The sequence below is a fragment of the Oryctolagus cuniculus genome, chromosome 18 (assembly GCF_964237555.1).
Source record: "Oryctolagus cuniculus chromosome 18, mOryCun1.1, whole genome shotgun sequence".
NCBI lineage: Eukaryota > Metazoa > Chordata > Mammalia > Lagomorpha > Leporidae > Oryctolagus > Oryctolagus cuniculus.
Window position 1 is genome coordinate 11,774,422 of NC_091449.1, and position 27,963 is coordinate 11,802,384.

General features: G+C 65.0%; 1 protein-coding gene across 2 annotated transcripts; it reads right to left on the bottom strand.

Annotated features, from left to right (window-relative positions):
* Positions 1 to 743: 743 nt before the first annotated feature.
* Positions 744 to 24,824, bottom strand: NECTIN2 (nectin cell adhesion molecule 2). Of its 2 annotated transcripts, XM_051828483.2 has the most exons (9): positions 24,503 to 24,824; positions 13,586 to 13,954; positions 9,900 to 10,196; positions 9,113 to 9,230; positions 8,044 to 8,192; positions 3,226 to 3,379; positions 1,927 to 1,990; positions 1,742 to 1,828; positions 744 to 1,330 (listed from the first exon to the last, which is right to left on the bottom strand). In XM_051828483.2, the coding sequence occupies exons 1-9, from the start codon at positions 24,585 to 24,587 to the stop codon at positions 1,064 to 1,066; spliced, it is 1,590 nt and encodes a 529-aa protein (XP_051684443.2). In that variant the 5' UTR covers positions 24,588 to 24,824; the 3' UTR covers positions 744 to 1,063. The 2 variants fall into 2 exon arrangements, with proteins under 2 accessions (XP_051684443.2, XP_051684444.1); XM_051828484.2 differs by lacking the exons at positions 744 to 1,330; positions 1,742 to 1,828; positions 1,927 to 1,990; positions 3,226 to 3,379 and adding an exon at positions 5,257 to 5,995.
* Positions 24,825 to 27,963: the final 3,139 nt, after the last annotated feature.

A 27,963-nucleotide genomic window follows, 5' to 3' on the forward strand; every position in this document is an offset into this window, starting at 1 on the left:
GCGTCCCACCAGGCACCGCGGCAGAGGGGGTCCGCTCTTCGGTCCGGAGTCGCCGAAGGCCGGAAGTGCTGGCGCTTCCCAGCGTGCCGCGGGAGGAGTCTAACCCGCGTCTGGTTACCCACAATGCCCGCGTTGCCCCTCAGCGCCGCGGCGGCCCTCCCGGTACCCATCATGCCCTGTGGCCCCGCGTCACTGCGCCGCCGGCCTCGGCCCATTCATTCCCGTCCCATTACCCGTCATGCCCCGGCGCCATTCATTCCGCGGCGGCGTCCGCTTAGCCGTCGCGGTGGGGGCGCTGCCCGCTGCCCGCTGCCCGTTTCCCGCTGGTTAAACCCGAGCCCTCGGGCGCTGCGGCCTGGTGGGCGAAGCCGCTGCCTGCCGGCCGGCATCCCCATGAGCGCGGGTTCGCGTCCCGGCTGCCCCACTTCCGACCCAGCCCTGCCGGGCCCCTGCCCCGGGCCCAGCCCCGTTGGGGAGTGAACCAGCAGGTGGACGGTTCTCCCTCTCCTTTCAAGTGAATAAAATCTCAACAAACCACCCTGCGTGGTCCCTGCTGCTCCTGCCCCGGCCGCCGCCCTTCCGTGCGGTGCTCATCCCTCTCCTCGCCTTGGTTGTGGTTCTCGCGCATGGCCCTCGCAATGGCCTGGTTTTCTCCGGAAGCCATCTCGACTCCTGGTTCGCCGATTCCCTCAAGCCCTGGCCCCCTGATCCCCATCACGTCCCACAGAAGACGCAGGGCCTGGTCAAAGTATAAACTCGTGTTGTGTAGGAAATGCTGGCTGGGAACAGTGCCACGCCCCCTGCCCCCCGCCCCCCAGGGCAGGCAGAAGGGGCGCTCAGTAGTGTTGGGGTGCCGGCGGGGCGCGCCTGCGGCCCGGACTCGGGGTGCTGGGCGCTGCTGCTTGGAGGGCTCAGGTCGGAGCAGCAGGGCCGACGGGGAGCAGCTGCGGGCACACAGCAGCCTCTGCAGTGTTCCTGGAGGTCCGGGGGTGTCGAGGTGTCCGCAGGGGCGAGAGGTACCGGCTGAGGTCACAGTCTCCGCGCGGGGCTCCGGGGTCGGAGGTCACACGTACATGGCCCGCGACATGACGAAGCCCTTGCCCTGGTAGGAATCGGGCGGGCTGTAGGACAGGGCGTCATAGATGGGGTTGATCTTGTCCAGATAGTCTTCCTCTTCCTCCTCCTCCTCGTCGTCCAGATCCAGCGAAGCCCCCTCCACGGCAGGTGGCCCTGGAGGCACGAGGATGGGGCCCCCCAGGCCCGCGGCCCCCAGGAGCAGCGGCCCTGACCGCTCTTCCAACGTGGGCAGCTCGTGGTACCGAGGCATTTCCTGGTGGCCGGAGGACATGGACAGCAGGGTCACCCCCGAACACCCCCAACCCCGCCACCCGGCGCCTGGCTCCGCATCGCACCTGGGACGGTCAGCGCGGCCACCCCAGCCCGCTTCCGCTTGGGGCCTTCCTCCTTGACCCCAGGTCTTTCCTCACAACCCCCTCCCCCATCTCAACCTCGACCTCAGCTTGAACCCACGACCCCTGACCCCTGACCTCTGGCCCCAGGCCCTGGCACGTGTAGTTGCTTGGTCCCCACTGACATGGCAGCTTTGACCCCTGACCTCCGGCATTGAACCCTGGACACATCTCAGACACAGCCCTGACCTTCAGGCGTGAGCTCTACCCTTTGCCCTCATGTCAAAGCTGATGGCCGCCCCCCACCACTGCCCCGGGCCTCAGCCCCCTACCTGCTCAGTGCACGAGGTGCCAGCGTCGAAGTAGGGGGTCTTGAGTGGGCTGTGCTCCGAGGCCCCCAGGGTGAACAGCTGGGAGGGCTGCGGGGCGGGAGGGGGACAGTCAGGACCCCCCACTGGCCTCTCTGGCCGGGCCCTCAGCGCAGTGGGGACAGCGTGGCCCCGGGGCAAGCGCTTACCATCTCTGGCTCCTCCAGCTTCGCCTTCGGGGTCGGTGGCTTGTACGAGGGTGGTGCCTCCAGGCTGTGGGGTAGGGGCGGTCAGGTGCAGGCTGGGAGCGAGGGACCCTCCCACCACAGGGTCCTGCAGGGCTGCTCCCTGCACTGGCATCTCCCGTCCTGCTGCTCCACCCCCGGTCCTGGCCCAACGCCTGCTCATCCCAAGAATCCCTCTGCTTCCAGGAAGCCTTCCTGATTGTCAGAGCCCGGGACACTGCCCTGTGACGCTGCACTCCTGCTCAGGGCACTCACTGGCTTTGTGTTTCAAATCGTGCAATGGCCACATCCCGCTGCGAGCTCAGATGTCCCCTCCTCCAGGAAGCCTCCCCGGCCCTCCATGCTGGCTCAGGTGCCTCCTGGGGCCTGGGGGAGCTCCCTCAGCTAGGCTGTCCTCTGGCCCTGCCCTCCTGGGCACCAGGAGCACACGCACGGCCAGGCCATCTCAGACAGTGGTCGGAGACTGGGCCGCAGTGGTCGGAGCTGGCCAAGGATTAAGGCAGTGGTCCCCAGAGCTGCCCGCATCAGCACAGGGCGGTCAGCTGCTTCCAGGATCGCGCCTTTGAAGCCTGCCCCTCCCCGACCGGCAGGAGCCAAGGAGCCGCTCAGGCTGCTGGTTTGAGCCCCAGCTTCGGATGATGGCCCCCAAGTACTTGGGCCCCTGCCTCCCATGTGGCAGACCCTAGTGCAGTTCCTGGCTCCTGGTTTAGGCCCAGCTGGGAGGACTTGGGGAGTGACCCAGCCAACGAAAGCTTGATCTCTCTCTACCTTTCAAAGAAATCTTAAGAAACCCAAAAACTAATGAACGCTTGTTGGGTGAATGTCAGTGAGGGATTTCATTAGCTCCCGCCGAGGACTTGTGTTTCCCAAATATCTGCTTGTGTGGATGGAGAGCTGTGGCCACCTCCCCCGCAGAGCCAGCCTCCTCTCTTTGGCACGGTAAGGCACTTTATCTGGGTATATGGCCACTCACAATGGACTACATTTCCCAGCGTCCCTTGCCGCTGGGCAAGCCATGTGACTAGGTCCTGGCCAATGGGAAGTGAGGAAGTAAAGCGTAGTAGCCAACCACTCGGTCCCTTCCCGCCTCCCGCCAGCTGGACTGCTGTGCCATCTTGGGCTGTGACCGAGGGCCACTAGCCGGGGACGGAGCTGCAGATGGCGGGAGCCTGAGCTGACACTTATCCGGGGGTCTCGGTTTCACCCGGCCATCACGGAGGGCTTCCTCCCACCCCCACGCCTCGCCCATCACCAGTCACTCACTCGTCCTCCTCCTCTGCCCCCTGCAGCCGCTGCTCCTTCCGCTGCTGCCGGCAGATGAGGATGCCCGTGGCGGCCACGGCGGTGGCGATGATGGCTGCGATGATGCCCCCGATGATGCCGCCTGTGGCCCCTGCACCTGCCGTGTTGGGCGTCTCTGCAAGGAGATGGAAGGTGCGCTGTGAGGGGGCTCCGGGAGGAAGCCACAGCTCCCTCCAAGCCTGCCTCCTGCCCCACAGGCGAGGGACAGCTGCCAATCAGCCAGCCCTGTGCGGGGCACGGAAGACGGAGGCCAATCAAGTGGACCAGGGCCTCAGCCTCCCGGATTGTAGGTTCTGAACGGGCAGGGAGCCAGCAGCGACCAAACAAGGCAGATCGGGGGAGGCGAGGGGTGGGGGAGAGACAGGGCGGGAGCCCCCGGCCGCGGTCCACCAGGGTCTCACTGCCAGGGGCCATCTGAGCAAAGACCTGAGATTGCAGGGGTGAGCCGAGAGAGAACGTGGGAGGGGACGGCGGTGCCAGGCCCCCGGGGAGCAGAGCGAGGGGATGAGGCGCCATGCAGGAGGTAGGAGGATCCAGGGGCAGGAGCAAAACCTCATCCGTTACGGGGCATGGCGGCTCCTCCAGCCTGCCAGGCAGAGGGGCGGAGATGGTGGCCCCTGGCCTGCCCTTCCTGGCATGTCCGCTCTGCCTCCCAGCTGTTGCCAACCTCGCTAGACTGGGAGCCCCCAGACCCAGCACGCGGTCGGCGTGGCCAGCTGTGTGAGCCAGGGGGCCGGGCAGGCCAGTGTGGCGGCGAGAGCCAGTGGAAAAGCCCAGGCAGGTGCCTCCGCCATGCAGCCATCGCCTGAGTCGGGCGGGAGGGCGGCAGAAGCTTCTAGATGACACGTGAGCTCCAGCTTCCTGTTGCACAGCGGGGCAGCCCCCGGAGGGCTTCAGACGTGCAGGACACGGAGTGACGGCTCTGTCCACACGCCGCGCTCAGTGCTGTGGTGCTGCTGTGTGTCCCAGCCAGGCCAGGAAGTCGCCGCTGGCCAGGAAGGCATGATGGCGGGGTGGGGTGGGGGGCCTGTCCTCAGCCCGTCCTGCGCTGCCTCGCAGCGGATCCGGCGCCAGCCCCCACGTTCCCGACGCTTGGAGAGCACAGGTGCCTGCCCCTGCTGGCCCCAGTCCTGTTTACTGGTTGGGGGGGGGGGAGGGGCGGGAGGAAGAGAGGGAGGCCCTGGCCTGGCCACTGAGAAGGCAGGAAGGGGGCAGGGAACAGCCAGGTGTGCGTGTCCAGGGGGGCTTTCCTGCCCCTCAAGAAGGGGGAGGGGGCCGGCACTGGCGTAGCGGGTAAAGCCGCCGGCTTCCCATCCGGCTCTACTTCCAGTCCAGCCCCCTGCTAATGCGCCTGGGAAAGCAGCAGGAGGTGAACCATGTACTTGGGCCCCTGTGGCCACGAGAGAGACCCGGATGAAGCTCCAGGCTCCTGGCCCAGCCCTGGCCATTGCAGACATTTGGGGAGATCTCTAACTCTTTCAGATAAGTCTTAAAAAAAAGAAAGAAAGAAAGAAAGAAAGAAAGAAAGAAAGAAAGAGAGAGAGAGAGAGAGAGAGAGAGAGAGAGAGAAAGAGAAAGAGAAAGAGAGAAAGAGAGAAAGAGAGAAAGAGAGAAAGAGAGAAAGAGAGAGAGAAAGAGAGAAAGAGAGAAAGAGAGAGAGAAAGAGAGAAAGAAAGAAAGAGGAGTGCCTTCCCCTCCCCCAGTGCGGCAGCAACCCAGCTGGGGTCCAGCCCCCCATGCCTTGAGGACCCTGGCGCCCGCAGGCCCGCACCCTACCCCAGGCCCAGGAGTGCAAGCAGGCAGAGCGCTCAGGCCTCCGGCCGCCGTCCCAGCTCTGCCTGGGACTTGGAGTCCACACTCCCGATACCTGCCCGAGGCTGCGGGCTCCCACTCCCCAAGGGCCCTGCTCAGCACCCCCAGCCCCTGCAGCCCTCCCGCCACGGCTCTTTCTGGGACCCGGGGAGGGGTCCGAGGTATCACAGGACACCCCTGCCGATTTCCTCCAAGGCATTTATTAACTCCTGAGTGTCACGGAGCCGGGGCAGGCCGGGGCCAAAAACGAGTTCGGCGGCGGCGAGGCGGGGGCGAGCGGGGCTCCTTCCTGGGTCCCCGCTCCTGAGCTCCTGGGCGCCCCTTCCCCGTGCAGCCCTGGGCACGGGGGTCCAGTGTGTGTCCACCCCCCTCCAGGTTCCAGGAAAGTGGGAGGTAGCTTCCAACTCCAGTGTCTCCAGACAGGTAAGTCCAAGCGGTCTGGAGCCCCTGGCCGGCACGGCTGGCAGTGCGGGTCCCGGCTCTGTCCGTCCGTCGTGGGTTTCCGTCCGTCTGTCTCCACATCACACGTAAACTGCCCGGCGTGAGATGAGGGAGCCGTCCAGCTGCGACTCCATGTCGTCCTCCAGGGCCGGGGGTCGAGGCAACATGAGGCCTTCCTCTGCCTTCTCCTCCTCCTCTTCCTCCTCCTCCTCCTCCTCGCCTTTGCCCTCCGGCCTCAGGGGCCCAGGGGCTGCGGGCGGCCAGAAGACGGGCCCCCCGTTCCCCAGCACCTGTGACTTCGCATCGTAGGCTCCCGCGTCTCCGCCGGCGCCTTCTCCGGGGCTCTTCCGCCTCCGCCTCCCCCTCAGCAGGATGTAGGCCAAGGACCCCCCCGCCAGAAGCAGCAGCACCAGCAGTGTCCCCCCCACGGCCCCCCACACCAGTGGACCCATGTCTTGGGGCGAGGCCCGGGGGGAGTCTGGGGAGAGAGGGTGAGAGAGAGAGAGAGAGAGAGAGAGAGAGAGGTCAAGAGGGTCCGTCTGGGTGCAGGGGCTGCAGGTGGCAGTGATGGGAGCCGGGGCGGGAGGCAGGGAGGAGAGTGGGGGCGGGAGGACCCACTGACCCCTCCGCCACCCCGGTCTTTTCTCAAAAATGCAATTTGCTAGCCAACGTCTCAAAACTTGGGGTTTCACTCCAAAATCCAGACTCCCCTCGGGGGAAAAACATCAGCCTGGTGGCGGCTGTGGCCCAGCGACCGCAGACCCAACCGCAGACCCGGGGCGTGGGGGGGGCCCCCCCGGGGTCAGGGCTGGGGCTGAGCGCGAGGCCGGGCCCAAGCTGCTTTGCACTGAGAGCGGCACGGAGGGGCGAGGGCTTCCTGCTCTCCCCTCCCACGCCGGGGCGCCTGGAGGCGGGGCTCGGGAATCCCACACGCCTGGGGCTGAGCAGGTGGGGGTGAGGCAGAGACAGGAAGCCCGGAGTGCCACCGAGGGGAGCCAGAGAGGAGGGACAGAGCCAGGGAGCCCGACTCACACCCCCTCCCCTGCGCTGGCACAGCGAGGAGCCCACCCCCACCAGTGGCTCTGCCAGCGGCTGTTCAAAGGGGGTCAGTTGACCCGGGAGGCCGTCAGACCAGTTTAGCAAACTCACAAACAGCACTGTTAAAACAGAGAAGCCTTGGGGGTGGGGGGGCCTGCATCCCAGCATTTCCGCAGCAGCCAGGGAGGCAACGACTTCGACTTCTGGGTTATTCCCTGCACAACCCAGCGTGGGGTTCGGCTAGTCTGCCGCAGGGGCGTCTCGCTCCCAAGCAGGCCCCACGCCACTTGCCGCGAGGGACCCGAGCACCGCCGTGGGCCAGTGCCGGGCTGGGCAGGACAGCCCCGGGTTTTAGCCCGGGGCGGGACGCTGGCAGCGTCTCTGGAGAGACGTCTGTGGCCCCGTGCTGGGTCAGTTCCGGGTGCTGTCTGTGGGCAGGAAGGGCTAAGCCTGGTGCAGTACGTGTGCCTGTGTGCGTGCCCGCGTCATCCGCGCGGCCCAGGAATGCGGATCTGAGTCAGACTGTCTTGGCCCAGGGTGTGCTGTGTCCCTGGGCGTGGGCCCCCAGGCACCGGCACGGGCGCTGCCCTGGGAAGCCATGGTGCTCGCGGCATCCCCTCCGGGTGCTGATGTTACTGTGGGTGGGTGTGCGGCTACCCTGTGTGCACCTGCTCCAGGCTCCCGGGCGGGCACCTGACGCTGGTGTGTTCTGTGTTCTGGGGCTGGAGTCCAGCAGGGCACATCCCCGGGGCTGTCTCTCCGGGGCGCCCGTCAGTAGGGACCTGTGTTTGGGGGTGGTGTAGTCCCTGAGGGCTGCCTGTCTGTGTTCTGCAGCCCCACAGTCTGGGCACTGCCTCCTGAGGCCAGTTTTGGGCATGGACTTGGGGTGGAGGTTTGGGGGTGACTTGCTGGGGTTGGGGGGGGAGCTGGCTCCCCAGGGTGAGCCTGAGTTCACCACTACATCCCTAGATCAAGGGACTGTGTGACGAAGAGGAGACCTCAACAGAGGCGTGTCAGGTAAGGCGCCAGGGACCCAGGCGCTCCAGAGGGGAGCTTCTGGAAGGTTCCAGACGGGCAGCACGGAGGGCATCTCTGGGATTCTGCCAGAGTGCCTGTGTGCGGCTGTGGTCCCTGCCTGTGCTGCCGTCCCGGGCTGTGCCCTCCCGCGTGTCTGTGACAGCGGCCCCTCCACACGTTGCACGTGTATTGGTGACAGCTTCCAGAGTCGGCCTGCGCCCATCACAGGCCAGCTCCCTGCCCTGGGGCCGGCTGTGGGCTCTGCGCCTGCCAGGCTGTGGTCTGTAGCAGCTCCCCTCCGTCTCGCCCTCTGAGGGTCCTTCCCGGGCCTGGACTCTCCAGGAAAGCCCAGCACAGGCCTGCACCTGCTCCTCACCGGCCAGTGCCCGCCCCATCGTCCCAGAAGCTGCCCGCAGGGCCCCCGCCCCGGACGAGAAAGCCTAGGGTGCATGCTGGCTCGAGCCCGCTCACCTCGCACCAGGACCAGCTGCTCGGCGCGGCCCGTGCCCACGGCGTTGGTGACCGTGCAGATGAAGGTGGTGTTGACCAGGCTGTCCACTGTGTGGATGAGCAGCTGCGGGCCCTGCACCACGGCGGCGGCGGGGAACACGCCCGAGGTCCTGGGGGTGCGGGCGCAGGTGAGCGCGCGCCTGTCCCTGCAGACGCCGCCGCCCGGGCCAGCGCCTGGGACACCACTTACTTCCAGGCCCAAGCCCGCCAGCTCCCCCCACTCCTGAGGATCGGAAATCCGGGCCCCCAGCCCTCCTCCCTCAGACCCAGAGGTCAGGCCTCCAGCCCTCCTCCCTCAGACCCAGGGGTCCAGGCCCCCAGTCCTCCTCCCTCACACCCAGGGTCCAGGCCTAGCCCCTCCTCCCTCAGACCCAGGGTCCAGGCCCCGCCCCTCCTCCCTCAGACCCAGGGTCCAGGCCCCGCCCCTCCTCCTCCAGACCCAGGGTCCAGGCCCCCAGCCCCTCCCTCACACCCAGGGTCCAGGCCTAGCCCCTCCTCCCTCAGACCCAGGGGTCCAGGCCCCCAGCCCTCCTCCCTCAGACCCAGGGGTCCAGGCCCCCAGCCCTCCTCCCTCACACCCAGGGGTCCAGGCCCCCAGCCCCTGCTCCCTCACACCCAGGGGTCCAGGCCCCGGCTCCTCCTCCCTCAGACCCAGGGGTCCAGGCCCCCAGCCCCTCCTCCCTCAGACCCGGGGGTCCAGGCCCCCAGCCCCTCCCTCAGACCCAGGAGTCCAGGCTTAGCTCCTCCTCCCTCAGACCCAGGGGTCCAGGCCCCTGGTCCCTCCTCCCTCAGACCCAGGGGTCCAGGCCCCCAGCCCTCCTCCCTCAGACCCAGGGGTCCAGGCCCCGGCCCCTCCTCCCTCAGACCCAGGGGTCCAGGCCCCCAGCCCCTCCTCCCTCAGACCCAGGGGTCCAGGCCCCCAGCCCCTCCTCCCTCAGACCCGGGGGTCCAGGCCCCCAGCCCCTCCTCCCTCAGACCCAGGGGTCTAGGCCCCCAGCCCCTCCTCCCACAGGCCCCGCCCCTGACTCACGTGCTCCAGTCGTAGCCGGTGGGCTCTGGGTTGCTTCGGACATCGCAGGTGAGGGCGGCCTCGCTCCGGCCCAGGTACCAGTTGTCATCGTAGCCAGAGATGGAGACCTCGGGGGGGTCTGGGGGAAATTGGAGATTGGCTCAGCGCTGTGTGGAGAGAGGCTGGTGGATCTACAGGAACCCTAGAGATGGGGGTGGGGGGCGGAGGCCCCCGGGCTCTGTGGTTTCCAACACGCCAGAGCCGGGGATCTGGATGGACCGGCACAGGGGCGCCCCCAACAAGCACACAGGGTGGGGGTGGGGGAGGAACCAGGCTGGCTGGGGGTGGGGGCAGGGCAGCCTCTGCAGGGGCACTGAGGGGTGCGTGCAGGGAGCTTTGGGGGACAGATGACAAGGGGCCAGGGTCAGCAGCCGCTGGCGCGCCCGAGCTCAACCCAGTGTCTCCCCAGCGCATGTGCACCGAGACCCCAATGGCCCACACAGCAAAAACACACTGCCACCTGTCTACAACAGCAGGGGGGCAGCGGCCGGAGTAGACACCTGAGATGGTGTAGGGACCGGGAAAACACCGCCCGGGGCAGCGCCAGAGAAGAGCATGCTGGGTGGGCCGGCTCCGCGCTGCCACGCCAGTCTCGCGAGGAAGCAACCCCGCTGTGCAGCGCCTGCCTTCTCCCGTGTCAGTTGCGCCCCGCCCACGGTTCCCAGGCCCCACAGTGTAGACAGTGAGGAGGAAGGCACCGGAGAAGGGCAGGCCAGCAGTGCAGCCAGCGGGGGAAGGGGGCACTCACAGCGCACGGAGAGGGTCACGGGCAGCAGCACTGGCTCCCTGAAGGTCTCGTGCTCCACTTTGCAGCTGACCTTGACACCATCCGTCCGGCCCAAGGGCACCAAGGTGAGGCGACTGGTGACGGTGACCGTGCCGGGCAGGGTCCCCGGCGCCTGGGTCTCTCTGGCCTCCCCGTCCAGGGACGAGACCCAGGAGACGCGAGCAGGCGGGCGGCCGCCGGAGGACACGCAGCGCGCCACGGGCACGGGTTCCAGGCTCAGGGTCACCTCCTGGGCTTCAGCGTGGTTCTGGGGCTGGGCTGGGAGGGGAGCAGAGAGGGCCGCGTCACCCCTCCCTGGCAGTCGCTCAGCAAACCCTGTGGCTCTGTTGCTTAGCGACCGCAGGGCGTTGGTTTTGTCCCACGGGATAGGATGGCGGTGGGGGCCGGAGAAGCGGATGGGGCGGGGAGCGCGGGGCACGCGGCCGCCACGTCCCGCCATCGCCTCTGCAGACAGGGCCCGAAGCCTGCAGGAGGCGGACTCTAAGGCGACAAAGCCAAGGCCGCGTGAAACTGGGTCAAAGGCGGCACTGGCAGCCCGGCTGCTCTTCCTGTCAACACCGCTGGACCTTGCTGCTGGAAGTGAGATAAAGCAACAGCCGTTCCCAAAGCTGGGGTCGATCTTTTGTCTTTTTCCCTCTTCACCCCATCATCCCAGACCACATGGAAAAGCCTCAGGGGCAGGAAAACTAGCTCTGGGGGGCCGGGCTGTTGCGTAGTGGGTTGGGCAACCCCATGTGGGCGCCGGTTCTAGTCCCGACTGCTCCACTTCCAATCCAGCTCCCTGCTAATGGCCTGGGAAAGCAGTAGAAGATGGCCCAGGTCCTTGGGCCTCTGCACCCATGTGGGAGACCTGGAGGAAGCTCCTGGCTCCTGGCTCCTGGCTTTGGATCGGCACAGGTCCGGCCATTGTGGAGTGGACCAGCGGATGGAAGACCCCTCTCTCTGCCAGTCTCTGTTTGAAACTCTACCTCACAAGTAAATAAATAAATCTAACAAAGAAAGAAAGGGAACCAGCCCTGAGACAGGAGCTCCGCTCACCGGCCTGAGCCTGACCCTGAGCACCTGACGCGGCCCAGGCCCCCAGCCGCCTTCCGCTTCTGTCTGGACACTGCCCTTCCGCCTCTCCTGTAGCTCCACAGCCTCCTGTGACCACCACAGCGCCCCCAGCAGGCCAAGTGATGCTCCGGAGCCCAAAGCTGCCCCTGCCCGGGGGGGCCTCCCTGGGGTCGCCAGCCCAAGCCCCACTCCCTCAAGGGGACTTGTGGGCTCTGGACACTGTCCAGCTCCCCTCAGTGGCTCCCCCACACCCTGCTCCCCTGCGAAGGTGCGGGTACATGGCCGGGGGCTTATGTCGCATTCCCTGCCCCCCCCCCCCCCCCGCCCCGAAGGTGCCTGTCACAGCCACTCTCAAAACTTTTCTTGCTGCTGGCACTGAGCCATAGCGGGTAAAGCCGGTCTGAGTCCCAGCTGCCCCTCTTCTGATCCCGCTCTCTGCTGTGGCCTAGGAAGGAGTGGAATATGGCCCAAGTGCTTGGGTCCCTGCACCCACCTCCTACCTGGGAGACCCGAAGAAGCCCCGGTTCCTGGCTTTGGCCTGGCCTGGCATGAGCTATTTCAGACATTTGGGGAGTGAATCAATGGATGGAAGATCTCTCTCTGCCTCTCCCTCTCTGTCACTTTGCCTTTCAAATAAGTAAACCTTTAAAACAATTCTTTCTTGCTCTCTATTTTTTTTTTAAAGATTTATTTATTTATTTGAAAGAGTTACACAGAGAGAGGCAGAGAGAGAGAGAGAGAGAGAGAGAGAGAGAGAGGTCTTCCATCCACTGGTTCACTCCCCAGATGGCTGCAATGGCTGGAGCTGCGCCGATCCAAAGCCAGGAGCCAGGAGCTTCTTCCAGTCTCTCATGTGGGTGGACTTGGGCCATCCTCCACTGCTTTCCCAGGCCATAGCAGAGAGCTGGATCAGAAGTGGAGCAGCCGGGTCTTGAACTGGTGCCCATATGGGATGCCAGTACTGCAGGCCAGGGTGTAAACCCGCTGTGCCACAGCGCTGGCCCCTCTTGCTCTCTCTTTAATAAACTGTCATTTAGGGGTCAGCGCTGTGGCATAGCGGGTAAAGCCACCGCCTGCAGTGCCAGCATCCCATATGTACACCGGTTTGAGTCCCAGCTGCTCCACTTCCTATCCAGCTCTCTGCTATGGCCTGGGAAAGCAGTAGAAGATGGCCCAAGTCCTTGGGCCCCTGCACCCACATGGGAGAATGGGAAGAAGCTCCTGGCTCCTGGCTCCAAATCGGTGCAGTCCGGCCATTGGGGCCATCTGGGGAGTGAACCGGTGGATGAAAGACTTTCTCTCTGCCTCTCCTTCTCTCTGTGTGTAACTCTTTCAAATAAATAAATAAATCTTAAAAAAAAATTGTCATTTCGTTATCTTTCTTTGTTTCAAAAGCAGAGAAATGGAGAGAGCGAGATTGCCCATGTGCTGGTTCCCTCCCCAGGTGCCCAAAGCCAGGAGCCAGGAGCTCCGCCCACTCCCATGGTGGGAGGGGCAGGGACCCAGGTACTTGAGCCATCACGGCTGCTGCCCTCTGCCGCCCAGGGCGCATTCGCAGGGAGCTGCAATCGGACGCAGAGCTGGGACTGGCACCCAGGCGCTCGGCTAGAAAGCGGGCAGCCCAGGCAGTGTCTCCACCAAGCGGCAGCGTCTCCAGCATTGCACCAAACACTTGGCCTCCGAGTAACTCCTGAGCCATGCAAACGACAGCGCTGGAAACCAACAGGAGCTGGGCTGCGGGACTTGGAGAGCTACTGGGGTCCGGACGCTTCCATCCAGGGATCTCCCGGGGCAGGGGGGGGGCATGTCCTGGCGAGAAGGGGGAAGCAAAGCGTCCCAGGGATGTGGCTTCCCCAGAGCTGCGGGGGGGGGGGGTGCGCAGTGGGGGGCAGGCCAGGGTTCAGCCTGCAGGAGCGACTTCCAGGAAACACCTCCGCTGCGCCGGCCTGCTGGGACGCTGGCCTGGGAGTCCCTTCTGACCCGCTAGTCCGCAGCAGCCCCCTCCCCAGGCCCAGAGCAGGCCAACCCACACCCGCTCCCCGTGTCTGCCAGTCCCTGGCTGTGCCCACGGGCAGCTCCTCACCCCAGAACATGACCGTTCCAGCTCAGGCCACCGAGTCCCCCGCCCTGAGCCGTTACTTCCTGCCTGGGCACTGCTTGCGTCCCTCCCCCTCCCCCACAGCACCAGAAGGAGCCTGGGAAAGCCCAGACCGGAGCAGCTCTCTGCGGCTCAGGACCCACCCTGGCCCTCATTCTGTCCACGTCTTCACTTGATCCCCAGAGGGAATCCCCAGTGGGGATCTGTCCCCTGTCACCTCCTGCCTTCCGCCACTCACATGGACTCCCTTCCTCATAGGCATGCTGTGCCTCAGGGCCTTTGCACTGGCCGTCCCCTCTCTGCAGAGCGCTCGTCTCTCAGGTCCCCTGCAGACCCTCCCCAGCTATAGGCCACCACCCTCCTCCCACATCCACAGCGCCTGCACCAGCCTGCCTGCCCCGGGCGGGCGGGGCGTTCCGTCCTGCCACGTTATCCCTTGGGCCACAGTATTGGCTGGGCCGGTGTTTGCCCTAAGAGTGCCCCGCCCGCTCACCTATGACCCTGAGCCAGGTCACCTCGCGGCGGGTGCCGTTGGGAAAGGTGGTGAAGTCGCAGGTGTAGTTGCCCTCATCCTCCACCCGCAGCCCCCGGAGGGCCAGTGTGGCGTCCCGCAGATCCGTCTCCGTGCCCTGCCCGGCTCCCGCGTTGACGAAGGACAGCCGCTCCTGGCCGAGCTGGGGGTTGGGGAAGTGGACGCCGTACTTGGGGTGGAAGGCGGCCACGGTGACATCCCGGTGCTTCCAGGTCACCTGGGAGACCCGCACTCCCGGGGCGGGCGACAGCAGGTGGCAGGGCAGCTCCACGGTGCCTCCCAGCTGGCCCCGCACCTCGGGCAGCACTTGAACTCGTACATCCTGGGCTCCTGGCGGGAGAGAGAGGGGTCAGGTGCAGCAGGGACCCGGGCGTCCGGGTCAGCCAGGGTCACCGCTGAGGGGCCCACGCAGGGAGACGCCGGCCCCAGGTGCCCTGGAGGCGCCTTCCCCAGGGCTCAGGTCCCAGAAAGTCAGCTGGAAAAGACATTTTTGAGGGGAAAGTAGAATATGGGATAGCGAGTAGAAGAACTCAAATCATGGGGTTGGTGTGGTGTAGATGGTTGAGGCTGCTGCCTATAGTGCCAGTATCCCATAGGGTGTCGGCTCCCGTCCCGGCTGCTCCACTTCCGATCCAGCTCCCTGCCGATGCGCCTGGGAAAGCAGCGGAAGATGGCCCAGGTGCTTGGGCCCCTGCACCCACGTGGGAGACCCAGAAGTTGCTCCTGGCTTCTGGCTTCAGCCCAGCCAGGACCACCCACTGGGGCCACCTGGGGAGTGAACCAGCAGATGGAAGATCCCTGTCTGTCTGTAACTCTGCCTTTTAAAAAGAAAAAAGAAAGAAAGAAAGAAAGAAAGAAAGAAAGAAAGAAAGAAAGAAAGAAAGAAAGAAAGAAAGAAAGAAAGAAAGAAAGAAAGAAAAAATGATGCTGTGGGGCCGGCACTGTGGTGTAGCAGGTAAAGCTGCCGCCTGCAGTGCCGGCATCCCATATGGGCACTGGTTCAAGTCCCACTTGCTCCAATTCCAATCCAGCTCTCTGCTATGGCCTGGGAAAGCAGTGGAAGATGGCCCAGGTCCACGGGCCCCTGCATCTGTGTGGAAGACCCGGAAGAAGCTCCTGGCTTTGGATCAGCCCAGCTCTGGCCATGGCAGCCATCTAGGGAGTGAACCAGCAGATGGAAGACCTCTCTCACTCTCTCTCTCTCTCTCACTCTCTCTGCCTCTCCTCTCTGTGTAACTCTGACTTTCAAGTAAATAAATAAATAAGATGCTGCATGGTGGAGCTGGCGCTGTGGTGCAGCAGGTTAAATCTGCCTAGGACACCGGCATCCCATGCGGGCGCTGGGTTCAAGTCCTGGCTGCTCCACTTCAGATCCGGCTCCCTGCTAATGCGCCCAGGAAAGCAGTGGCGGACAAACCAAGTCCTTGGGCCCCTACACTGTGTGGCAGACCTCGATGAAGCTCCTGCCTTCAGTCTGGACAAGCTCTGACTACCTTGGGCATTTGGGGCGTGAAACAGCAGAAAGATCTCTGTCACTCTGCCTTTCAAATACATAATTTTTTTTTTTTTTGACAGGCAGAGTGGACAGTGAGAGAGAGAGACAGAGAGAAAGGTCTTCCTTTGCCGTTGGTTCACCCCACAATGGCCGCCGCGGCCGGCGCACCGCGCTGATCTGAAGCCAGGAGCCAGGTGCTTCTCCTGGTCTCCCATGGGGTGCAGGGCCCAAGCACTTGGGCCATCCTCCACTGCACTCCCGGGCCACAGCAGAGAGCTGGCCTGGAAGAGGGGCAACCGGGACAGAATCCGGCGCTCCGACCGGGACTAGAACCCGGTGTGCCGGCGCTGCTAGGCGGAGGATTAGCCTAGTGAGCCGCGGCGCCGGCCAAAATACATAATTTTTTTAAAAGCCCAAGTGCCTGAGCCCCTAACACCCATGCAGAAGACTCGGATGGAGTTCCTGGCTCCTGGCTTCAGCATGGCCCAGCCGCAGGGGCTGCGGGCACCTGGGGAGTGAACCCATGGAAGGGTGGGATCTCTCCCGTGCTTTAAATAAAAATGAAAATAAATAAATAATAATAAAAAACATACAAAACCAACTTTCTTCTCTCAACACCTGACAGCAGGTGTGGGGAGGTGTGTGTGTGTGTGCGCGCGTATGTATGTGTGTACGTGTGTATACGTGTGGGTTTGCATGTGTGTGTGCGTGCACACGTGTGTATTTATGTGCGTGTGTGTTTGTCTCCCACCCAGTGCACGGCCGTCAGCTCTGGGACACGCACCAGCCTCTCACTCTGGTCACTTCTGACGCCGTCCACAGGTTGGGGGCTCAGCCCCCATGACTGCACCCACTCCCCGGGCCGCCCCGAGCCCATGCTGCCTTCCCCGGTGCCTTTGGCCACAGATCAGGGCTCGCACGGCTTCCCGTCGCCGCGATCACCTAACCCGAGCAGCTCGCAGCGCGCAGGAAAACAGATCTCGCGTGGACCGGCCCATCACAAAGGCTACAGACGCGGAGGGGGAGGCGTGTCCGGGTCCTGTCCCTTGGGGTTTCCTGGCTACATCACTGGCTACCGGCCATCGACTTAAACCTGCGGCCCCTCCCCTTCTCCAAGGCTGTGGGGAGGGGCTGCCTCGGCCTAGCTTGGCCACCAAGGGCCACCACACACTGGGGAGACTGGGAGGATTTGGGGAGCCGCGTGCCAGGGACCAGGGACGAAAACCACACGCGCTTCTCCGTATCACACACTGGATTACACGTTATTATGGGATTACTGCTGATACACCCAGGCGTGATAATTACATGTGGCCAGGCAGAAGCTCCTTCCCAGAGGCGCAGGGTGGACGCGTCCCGCCTGCAATGCGTTCCCCACGGCTCCACAGGAACCAACGGGCGTCACGCACCGCCTTGACGGGGGGCGGGGGGCATGCTCCCCACTCAGACCTACTGCCCCAAACTGTTCATTATAAAAATATACAGGCGGAAGATAAATCCAATTTAAAGTCTATGACAGGCGCTGGCACTGTGACGCAGTAGGTTGATCGGCCGCCTGCAGTGCCGGCATCCCATGTGGGCCCTGGTTCTAGTCCCGGCTGCTCCTCTTCCAGTCCAGCTCTCTGCTGTGGCCTGGGAAAGCAGCAGACGATGGTCCAAGTGCTTGGGCCCCTGCACCCGCGTGGGAGACCTGGAAGAAGCTCCTGGCTCCTGGCTTCTGATCAGCACAGCTCCGGCTGTAGCAGCCATCTGGGGATTGAACCAGCGCATGGAAGACCTCTCTCTCTCTCTCTGCCTCTCCCTCTCACTGTCTGTAACTCTACCTCTCAAATAAATAAGTAAAATTAAAAAAAAAAGTCTATGACAGGCCGGCGCCGCGGCTCACTAGGCTAATCCTCCGCCTTGCGGCGCCGGCACACCGGGTTCTAGTCCCGGTTGGGGCACCGGATTCTGTCCTGGTTGCCCCTCTTCCAGGCCAGCTCTCTGCTGTGGCCAGGGAGTGCAGTGGAGGATGGCCCAGGTGCTTGGGCCCTGCACCCCATGGGAGACTAGGAAAAGCACCTGGCTCCTGGCTCCTGCCATCGGATCAGCGCAGCACGCTGGCCGCGGCGGCCATTGGAGGGTGAACCAACGGCAAAGGAAGACCTTTCTCTCTGTCTCTCTCTCTCACTGTCCACTCTGCCTGTCAAAAAATTAAAAAAAAAAAAAAGTCTATGACAAACTAAATTTTCAGTAATTAAATACTTATGTTTATTTGAGAGGCAGAGAGCGCGCGTCCATTCACTGGTTCACTCCTCAAACACTTGCAAAGGCGGGGACGGGGAGGGGTGAACTCTACGCCCTCTGGGTCTCCCACGCGGGGGTGGGGACCCATGCACCCGCACCATCTCCTGCTGCCCGCCAGGGTGCGCGTTAGCAGGAAGCCAGACGGGGGGTGTGGACCCCGGGTGCTCCCAGCAGGGGACACGGCGGTGCTAACTGGGAGTCCCAGCGGCCACCCCACACAGGTGACAGCAGTTACACGGTGGGGACGGCCGGCTGTGGGCCATTCCTCCCTTGTCCTGAGAGCCAGAGGGGCAGAGACAGAGAACAAGCTCCCGTCGCCGACCCCGTCCCCAAGTGCCAGGGCCTCACGGGCCGCGCCCTGCCTGGCGCGTGGCTCCTCCCTGGCTTCCCCGCCGCACAGGTGACCACACCTGGGAGCCTGGGAGCGACACCGACCCCTCTTCTGCAGAAACGACATTTGCACGCCGCACAATTCACCCCCGCCACACGCCAGCTCCACAGCTCGGAGTCCGTTCGCACAGTACGTGCTCCTCAGAGCTGGGGGCGCCGGGGCGCCATCAGTGTTGGGGCATTTTAGACATTTACTCGTTTATTTGAAAGGCAGAGCGACACGCAGAGATCATCCATCTGCCGGTTCACTCCCCAAATACCTGCAACAGCCAGGACTGGGCCGGCCGAAGCCAAGAGCCAGGAGCTTCGTCCAGGTCTCCAAGTGGGTGCCAGGGACCCACATCCTCTGCCTCTGGCAGGTGCAGTGGCGGAGGGCTGGGTCAGAGACGGGGGTCCACCAGACCCCAGGCGGAGGCTTAACCCGCCTGCCCCTCCTCCCTCTTTCAGGCCGAACTGCCGGGGCCCACGCTTTGCTCTAGACACAGACATTGGCTCGTCACTTTGGAGCTGTGACAAACCCTACCACGGTGGACACTCGGACTGACGTCTGCGTGTGTGTGTGTGTGTGTGTGTGTGTGTGTGTGTGTGTGCGGGTCTGCGCATGCGCACGCATGTCCGCATCTCCTGCGCCCCCTCGCCTTCCTCCTCCAGCTCTCATGGCGGGGACGACAGGAGCGGTGTCCCCGGGTGCCCCGGGCTCGGACCGTGGGGGCTCAGACCCTGCCTGGCTCCCGTGCCCTTGCGCGAGTCAACCCGGCCAGCCCGCGCCTCAGTTTCCCCAGCTGTAAACCAAGGATAATCACTGCGCAGGGCTCCCCGGGGCGGGGGGGGGGGGGAGGGTGCGGTTACGAGGATGAAAGAGTTATTTACAGAGCATTTAGCACCGGGCAGCGAGGAGTGCTTGTTACACAAACACGGCGAGGTCAGGGTCACTCCAAGAGGCCCCGGGCGGGGCGCATTCCCCAGAGCGCAGAGGGTGGCCCGTGGGCACCGGGCAGCCCCTGGCCTCACGCCCAGGGGCGCAGAGGACACTATGGGCCCCAAGGAGGGCTCCCTGGCAGAAGGCCGCGCCTTGCGGGGCGGGGGGGGGGAGCAGTCTAGGGCACCTCGGGCTTCCCCCCCTGGAGGGGCCACAGGGCGGGGACCCCTGTGCTGCCACCCCGCTGCCCTGCGAATTAGCAGCAGGCACGGGAGGTCCGCAGGTGGCTTGTTAAGGCATCCAGACGGGAAGCAGAACGCCAGGCTCCTGGGGCGGGAGCCGCACACAGCACACAGGTGAGTGGGAGCCATCGAGGGTTCTTCAACCCAGGAAGCACTTGGAGCCGGAAGCCAAAGAGGCCAGAGGGGAGAGGCGGGAGCTGGACAGAATAGCCTGGAAAGGTGTAAGGCCAAGAGGTGGCACTGGGTGAGGAGGGGGAGGCTGACAGGTGCGATTTAGGAACTGGGGGCCGAGGGTGGCAGAGAAAGGCAGCCCAAGAGGGGGACGGACTGGGGGTCTGCCTCCTGTGCCGCTGCACCCCCTGCACCTGCACCCTTGCATCTGCACCCCCAACACCTGTACCCCGGCACCTATATCCCCGCACCTACACCTGCACCCCCCAGCACCTGTACCCCCGCACCTGCACCCCAACACCTGCACCCCCACACCTGTACCCCCCAACACCTGTACCTGCACCCCCCAACACCTGTACCCCCGCACCTGCACCCCCAACACCTGTACCCCTGCACCTGCACCCCCCAACACCTGCACCCCTGCACCTGCACCCCCCTGCACCTGAAGCAGGGCCCGGCGCTCAGTAAGCACCGCTGGGTGGAAAGCAGCGGACCCCCACGTCTGCGGTGAGGAGGCAGCAGTCCCGGATTCCACGGCTGATTCTGAATGGGGCGTCTGTGTGTGGCGGTCGGTTACGCCGCTGCCCCTGACGCCAGCATCTCACAGGAGCACGGGTTCGAGTCCCGGCTCTTTGCTTCCGATCCATCACCCTGCTAACGCGCCTGGGAAAGCAGCAGAGGATGGCCCAAGTGCTGGGATCTTTGATACCCAAGTGGGAGACCTGGATGGAGCTCCTGGCTCCTGCCTTTAGCCTGGCCCAGCCCCAGCCATTGCAGCCCTTTGGGGTATCTCTCTCTCTCTCTCTCCCTCCCTTGCTCTCCCCCTCTCTCCCTCCCTCCCTCCTCCCTCCTCATCTCTGTAATTCTACCTTCCACATAAATAAAACAAATCACATATATGTATATAAAAGGCCACATTCCAAACAAGTGACGGGGACGGTCCAGGCGGTCCAGGCTCCGTGGGGTCAGCAGTCCATTTGCAAGGCCTCCCTGCTTCTCTGAAGGTCCAGGATTGAACCGTGGAGTCCTCCCGACTTCTCCCTTTCCCACATGAACTCCACCGGGAAATCCCACAGGCGCCATTTTCAAAATGCACCAATAAGGGCCTGGCGTTGTGGCCCAGCAGGTGACGCCGCCACCTGCGACGCTGGCTCCCACATGGGTGCTGCTTCCTGTCCTGGCCGCTCCACTCCCGACCCAGCTCCCTGCTAACGCGCCTGGGAAAGCAGTGGAGGATGGCCCAAGTGCTGGGGGCCCTGCACCCGCGTGGGAGACCTGGAAGAAGCTCCTGGCTCCAACCTGGCCCAGCCCCAGCTGCTGGGGCCATTTTGGGAGTGAACCAGGGAATGGAAGAGCGCTTGTGTGTCCTCCCCACCCCCCAGCTCTGCCTTAGAAATGAATAAATAAATCTTTTTAAAAAATGCACCAATGATCAGAGCACAGCCAAGCCCTCCAGGTCCTCACCCGGCGTAAACCCCCTCCCCTCCCGCCTGCCGGGTCGCACTGGTGCCCCTCTGGCTGTTTCCATGGCTGCAGGGACCCCTTGCCTGCTGTCTCCTCACCTGCAGCCCTCAGAGACCTGTGCGTCCCGCACCCACCCCCTCGTCTACCTCCCTCTCCCTGTCCAGCCACCCTGAGTCCTGCCTCAGGGCCTTTGCACCTGCTGGTGCCCCACCCTGGCCCACTCCTCCCCTGAACCCACAACTTCCTCCCTCCCTTCCTTCAAGTCTTGGCTCGGGAGGCATTCCCTGAACCCCGATTTTAGTTTCCAAGGCTCCTCTGCTCTCGCGTTATCTTTCCTCTGGAACGAGCATGCCAGAGATCTGTCACTCCGTGTCCCCGGAGCCCAGGGGCTCTGTGAGCACGCTGTGTGAGACCCCGTGGACTCCACTGCCCAGGCTGAGGCTGTCCGAGCTCGGGCTGGGGGCGCTGGGGAGCCATGGAGAGCTCTAGGCAGGGGGAGGAACCAGGGAAAGATTGTGCTTTGGAAAGATCTGGCCAGGACCCAGGGGAAGAAGAGGAGCCTGCAGGGTGGGGGCAGTGGGGGCAGAAGTGGGGCCAGAGTGGAGAAAAGTCTGGAAATGGGAATGGGAGTGTGAGGAAAGGGGTTGCGGGGGGAGGAAGCCGGCTGGCCGGGGCGGGAGTAGGGGGCTGGGCCGATGCCCAGTGCCCTGTGTTTTGGGCGGAGGCAGGAAAACGAGGCCAGGATTCAGGACCCCAGCGTCCAGCTGCCCGTCCTGACCTTGGCAGGGATGTGGCCAGTCCCACGGCTGGGGGAAGAGAGCTTTCCTGCACCTGCCAGATGGGTGACAGCTTAGTGCGGTGTCAGCTGGGTCCCAGACAACTTCCTGTCCTCATGGACCAGGCCAGCGGGCTTCCTGCCGTGGGGGAGGAGGGGCAGGAGCCCGGGCCCGGGGGCCTGGGTGCGGCTTCCTGGGTTCCCTGGCATGGCCTACCCCCGCAGCCCTCACCTCCGAAGCACCTGACCCAGCCTCGGGGTTGATGGCGGAGGCCACGGCGGCGGCGGGGCGCGGCGCGATTCCAGGAGGCCCTTGAAGGTCCGCGTGCCCCAAGCACTGGCCGCAGCTGCTGCCTCAGCCACCTTGTTAATTAATTAATTGCGATAATGACAGTGCCCACCCCCACAGCGGACATCCGGGAGCCGGTCTGGGGAGTGAGCAGCTGCCGGGGGCCACGGCCAGGGCCAGGGCCAGGAGCCGGGGCTGTCCACGCCGGCATCCGAGCACCTGCCTCCCGGGTCTTCGACAATGGCCATTGCTCTGGGCCGCGGGGTGGAGGTGGGGTCTGTTCCTGGGATCCACCCCACCCAGCCCTTGGCCCTGCTGGGGTCTCCCAGGATGTCCTGCATCTGCGCCTCTGTGTCCCCAACTCCCAGGCGCTCTGTCACTCGTGTCTGGCACAGCCTCCATACCGCCCGGCCCACACTCCACGGCCTGTAGCGCGTTCACAGGGCCGGCAGCCATCGCCACCGTGGCCTGAGGACATGTCCTCCTGTTCTGTCCTCCCGCCCGCCAGCGGCCTGCCTCTCCAGGGGCCCTCCCTGCCCACGGCGCTGACACTTCCTCACTGCCTGGGCGTCTCACCAGGTCCCCTCGCCTCCTCCCCCTCCTGCTCCATTTCTCAGCGGCGCTGGGACATTAAAAATGTAACAGCGTCCCAGGCAGAGGCGGGGGAGCTGGCCTGGGTGTCCAGCTCCCTGCCCCGCCTGCCTCCACCACTCCCTAGGCCCCCACGACCCTGGCCTTGACACTTGCCTGGGCCCTGACCTCCTGGGGTCAGGGCACCTCCACTCTCCCTCGGCGGGGGTCTGTCCCTAAACCTCTGCCTCCCTCTGGGGACCGGCCTCGCCCCTCCGCCTATCCTCCACTCCCCTAAATCCCCAGTCCGCCCCACAGCACCTCCCTCTGGGCCGCTGTTCCCAACCCAGGCCTCCGTCGGCTCCCCGTCCCCCCAATTCTCCGCCGCCAGTTCCCAGTCCCTAACGAGAGGAGACAGCCAGGCCTGCAGTGGCCTCTCCTCCCATCCCCCTCCGCGCCCAGCGGCTGCCCGTGGAAGCAGGGGAGGAGTGGGGAGGGGGCAGGCAGCCGGAGGCCAGGTGGGGCACCTCCTCCCCGAGGGGGCCAGGGAGGGGGAAGGCAGGTGGCCCAGGGACAGGTAAACAGCGGTGGGCTGGGGAGAGAGGGACTAGGAGCTGAGAGAGTGGCCAGAGTCAGGCAGGAGGGAGAGGAGGCTGGAGGGGAGGGGAGAGAACAGGCCCGGCTCAGGAAAGGGGAGAGGCCCCCTGCAGAGGGACCTGTGAATGCGCCCCCCAGGATGGAGATGAGGCTTTCTGGAGCCCACCAGCCAAGGGCTCTACAGAGCTGACTTCCAAGAGCCTGGGCTCTGGCCGCTGGCTGCCCGGGGCCAGGCCCAGGGGACCTTAGGAAAGCGGTTTGCTCTTGTTCAACCTCGGTTTTGCCATCTGCAAAATGGGAAGAGGCAGAGGGCCTTCCTCCAGATCACATTCCCAAGTTCCACCTCTGACTCCGGTGGGGTCAAGAGTTCACCCAGAGGTGGCCGGTTCTGATCTCATCTCCCGTGCACAGCCCAGGAGGGGGCAGCAGGGGATGAAGAGGCAGAGGTCCAGGCTAGGAGACAGCTCAGAGGCATCGGGGAGAACCAGGCCACCCCCCTTCCCACGCAAGCCCTTGGGAACCCCAGCATCCTGGAGTTTCTAGCGAGGAACAAACACGCCGGGCCACCGGCAAGGGGCGGGGCCGGCGCCACCTCCACCTGTCTCACCTCAGCCCCTCCCTCCGTGGGGGACGCGCCTCTCCCGCCGTGGGGGTGGGGTGGGGTGGGCCGGCAGGGGCGGGGGTCGCGAGCGCGGCCCAGGGGAGGGCGGGGACTGGGGCGGCGGCTCCTCCCGTCCACCTCCCGGAGCCGCTCGGAGGACAAAGGCGCGACCAGAGAGAAGATAAGGTCCCGAAACCGGGAGTCCGGAACCGGGAGCGCGCGTGCCCCGCCCCGAATCCCTGAGAGTGAAACCGGAAAAGTTCCCCAGGGACGTCCCCACGGGGCGCCCACCGGGAACGCGAGGGGGCCCCGGCCCACCGAGCTGCGGCTGCCCGGTCCCGCCCAGGGCCCGGGCCGGGGTCTCCTGCCCACGCCGTTCTTGGGCCCACAGTCACCCCGAAGCCCGGGGCTGAACCCCCTGCCCCAGCTCTCCCTGGAAAGCGGGGACAGCGCGCGCCGCCCATGATTGAACCGGGAGCTCAGGTCGCAGCCTCCCCCACCCGCCATCCTCCCAGACCCCAGTGAGCCGCCGCCCCTCGCCCGCGATTCTCCGGGGGCCCGGGAGACACAGCCCCCAGCCCCCGGGTCCTCCGCTCCCCTCGGACCCTCCCCCCAGGCCGCCCCAACTCTCATCCTCGGCCTCTTCTGGGGACCCGGACACCTGGACCCCGGCGCTCGGACGCCCAACCCGGCCAGAAGGAAACGGGGGGGGGGGTCGTCCGGTCTCCACACCGCGACCCTCCTGCTGGGGGTGGGGGGGAGCATTCCCCACATTCCTGAGGGGCGTAGCGGAGACGGAAACCCGGATCCGGGCTCTCGGAACGGCGCGAGATGGGGAGGGGGCCCGAGGCCTTCGGCGGACCTGATTTAACCCCTTCGGCGCGGGGATTGGAGCGGGAGGAGGGGGAAACAGAAGTCCGGCGCAGGATGGGTGTGGGGGGGTAGAGACTCTGGGGCGTGTGCGGGCAGGGGTGGGAGGCGGCGAGGCCGGCCAGGAAGGGGCGCGGGACCCCGGGCCCAGGGGGCGTCTCCAAGCAGGGGAGGGCGAGGTCCGCGTGGGGGGGGCGTCCGCGCTCACTCACCGGCTTCCCCGAGCAGCAGCAGCAGCGGCAGCAGCGGCAGCGTCCGCGACGATCTCGAAGGCGGGAGGGCTGCGGCCCGGGCCATGGGGGCCCCAGGAGGGGACTGGGCCCGGGCGGGGGCCTGCGGGCCACTATGCGTGCGCGGATCGGCCGGGCGGGCGAGCAGGTGCCTGAGGGGCTCCACTCCGGGGGGCTCCCGCCGCTCTCAGCCCTCCCCGCTCTGCTCCGCCGGCCTAGCTCTCCCTTGCCTGCTCTCCGAGATCCGCGCCCCCGGCCCCTTGCTTAGCTCTGGCCGTTCGGACTCGCTGACGTCACAGGACCCACCCCTTCCCTCCGCCTCACGCCGGGGACCCTTGCTCCGGCCCCGCCCCCTCCCGGAGCTCTGTCCCCGCCCCCCGATCTGCACGCCCACCCTCGCCCCAGGATTCTATCCCCGCCCCTTAACGCCATTAAGCCACGCCCCCGAGCAGCCGGGCCCCGCCCCCCGAGGAGAGCCCCGCTCCCGGCTACTCCACCGAGGTCCTGTCACGCCCCCTTCAGAGCTCATCTCCGCCCCGCTAGGCCACGCCCTCCCTCCGTGGCCCCGCCCCCACCCTGTGCGGGTCCCGCCTCTCCCCTGGAGCTGGCTCCGGCCGGCCTCGGCGCCGCCCCAGCGCTGACCCCGCCCCCGGGCAGGGCCGAGGCCCTCTCGTCACACCTGCGTGAGGCACGCGAGTTCCCTAGGCCCGCCCCCGGCAGGCCCCGCCCCCGCCCGGAGCCCGGCCGGCCCGTGCGCGCCTCGCCGCGGGGGTCCTGCCAGCGCCCCTCGGCTCTCCCCAGCCTCAGGCCGGGAGCCGGCCGCATCGTTTCTTTCCAGCTTTCTCTCCTCGCCTCGCGGTCTTTGTGTCTCTCCTGTGGGTCTCCGTCCCTGCGTTCCTCTGGGTCTTTAGCCCTCGCGCCTCCGCGTCGCTTCCGTCCCTCGGGCTGTGTCCCCTCGCGTGTCCCCTGGGTGTCGGGTGCCTCCCCGTGCGCCCCTCTCCACGTCTCTGCCCCTGCCTCTGCCGAGTGAGCCGGTCCTCGCCTCCACACCGGGCCGCCCGCCAGGGGGCGGCACAGACCGGGGCCCGCGCCCGCGGACCGGCCGCGCGGGGAGGGGCCAGGCTGGGGTCCGGCCTCCGCGCTGCTGCCCCTCCCCGCGTCCTTGTCCCACTTCCCCTATCTCCCCGGCCTCCTCGAGTCTTTGTGTCTCTCTCCCCGACTCGGCCCCTTTGTGTGTCTCGGGCGGCGCTGCCCCTCCCCGCCCCCACCTACCTCTTCACATTCCTCGGGCTGCGGGGCGGGGGCGGGCGAGGCTGCGCTGCCCGCGGCCCGGGGGAGAGGGCGGGGAGGGCGGCCGCCGAGCTGGAACCCACCTTTCACGTCGCGGGGCGGTGGGCCGGGGGCGGCCCTTGGGATTGGCGCCCCAGCAAGGGGCCCACCCCGGCCCTCCCGCCCCACCTGCTACACACCTGCGTTTTCTTCTCCCGAGGGGCCAGGAGTCTTGTTAGTAGTGCGTGGTCTGCCAGGCACCAGGTTAAGAGATCCTCAAGTAGGATCGCAAATAACCCACGCGGCGGCCGCGTGCTAAGGAGACCGAGGCACTCAGCGGGACTGGCTTGGCCCGAAGTCCCAGAGTTACAAAACAGGCAGGTCCAGAACTGATGTTCTTAAAAAAAATAAAAAAACTATTTATTTCAAAGGCTGAGTTCACTCCGCAAATGGTCCCAACGGCTGGGGCTGGGCCAGGTGGAAGCCAGGAGCCGGGAGCTCCATCCGGGTCTCCCGAGCAGGTGCAGGGGCCCGCCTACTTGGCCATCTTCCGCTGCTTTCCCAGGCACATTAGCAGTGAGCGACCAGGACTCAACTGATGCTCATAGGGGTTCGTTGGTGTTGCAGGCAGAGGCTTAACCCACTGTGCCACTACACTGGCCCCCAGACCTGACCCTGTCTTTATTTCTTTATTTGAAAGGCAGAGTTACACAGAAAGAGGAGAGAGAGAGAGAGAGAGAGAATGAATTTGAATCCTCCATTTGCTGGATCACTCTCCAGATGGCTACAATGGCCAGGCCAAAGCCAGGATCTTCTCTGGGTCTCTCCTCCACTGCTTTCCCAGGCGCGTCAGCAGGGACTGGGATCAGAAGTGGAGCAGCCGGGACTTGAACCGGCGCCCATCTGGGATGCCAATGCTGCAGGCAGCGGCTTTACCCGCTGTGCCTTATTCATCTAGGGTGGTTCTTCACAAGAATGCCATGGAGAGAACACCATCGAGAGCCCCGCTGAGGCACAAAGCAGTGGCTTGGAGCTGGATGCTCTTGGGGTCCATGCTGGGGGAGGCCTGGACATCACACATGTGCTCTGACCGCGCCCCAGAGAGCCAGGAGCTCTGGGATTTCATGCTAGCCTTGCTAGTGCCTGTGCAAAACCCTGGGCCCCCTGAGCAGGATGGTCAGCCCCAGAGAGTTTTTCTTCCAGGAAGCCCTCCTGGCCTGCCAGTGGGTGGACTCAGTTCTCTCCTGGCTGGTCTTTTTGGGCAGGGTGAGCCCAGGAAGGAAGCCCCAGGGGTGTAGGCTGGATGCATAGGAGCGCAGGCGTAGGGCCGGGCTCTGCCACGTTTCAGACAGAAGCGTGAGGGGGCCCCACACCTGGGAGTGCTCCCAGGGTGGCACTCGGCTTCCTGGTGGACCCCGCGAGGACTCCGCCGAGCCCCTGGCCGGCTGCTGGCCAGCAGCCTCTCCCGACCCCCGCGCTCGGGACAGAGCCGTAGAAGGCTGATGAGCAAGGGGAGCCTTTACTTCCTGCAGCCCCAGATCTCACGGGGAGACCGTCCTGTTTGCTCATAATTTTCCATATTTTTTTTTTGACAGGCAGAGTGGACAGTGAGAGAGAGAGACAGAGAAAGGTCTTCCTTTGCTGTTGGTTCACCCTCCAATGGCTGCCGCGGCCGGTGCGCTGCGGCCGGCGCACAGCGCTGATCCGAAGGCAGGAGCCAGGTGCTTCTCCTGGTCTCCCATGGGGTGCAGGGCCCAAGCACTTGGGCCATCCTCCACTGCACTCCCTGGCCACAGCAGAGAGCTGGCCTGGAAGAGGGGCAACCCGGACAGAATCTGGTGCCCCGACCGGGACTAGAACCCGGTGTGCCGGCGCTGCAAGGCGGAGAACCCTGTGGGTTCGTGCCACTTATTCAGAGAATTCTGAATGCTGGCTCAAATAGACCAGGCAACATGGTCACTTTTAAGCTTTTTATTCAGTGAGAGGAATACACAGGAGATTGCTGGCTTTATTTAGGGGAGAAAGAGAAGTCTAGAAGCTAAGCTGGGTCCATACCAAGCAGAGAGCAGGCGGCCCGAAGGCCACGCACCCACAGGACAAGGGGAGGGCCCACGGTGGTCCAGGCCTTTTATCCACTCCAAAGGGGAGTGGTTATGTAGCCTGACTGGCAGGTG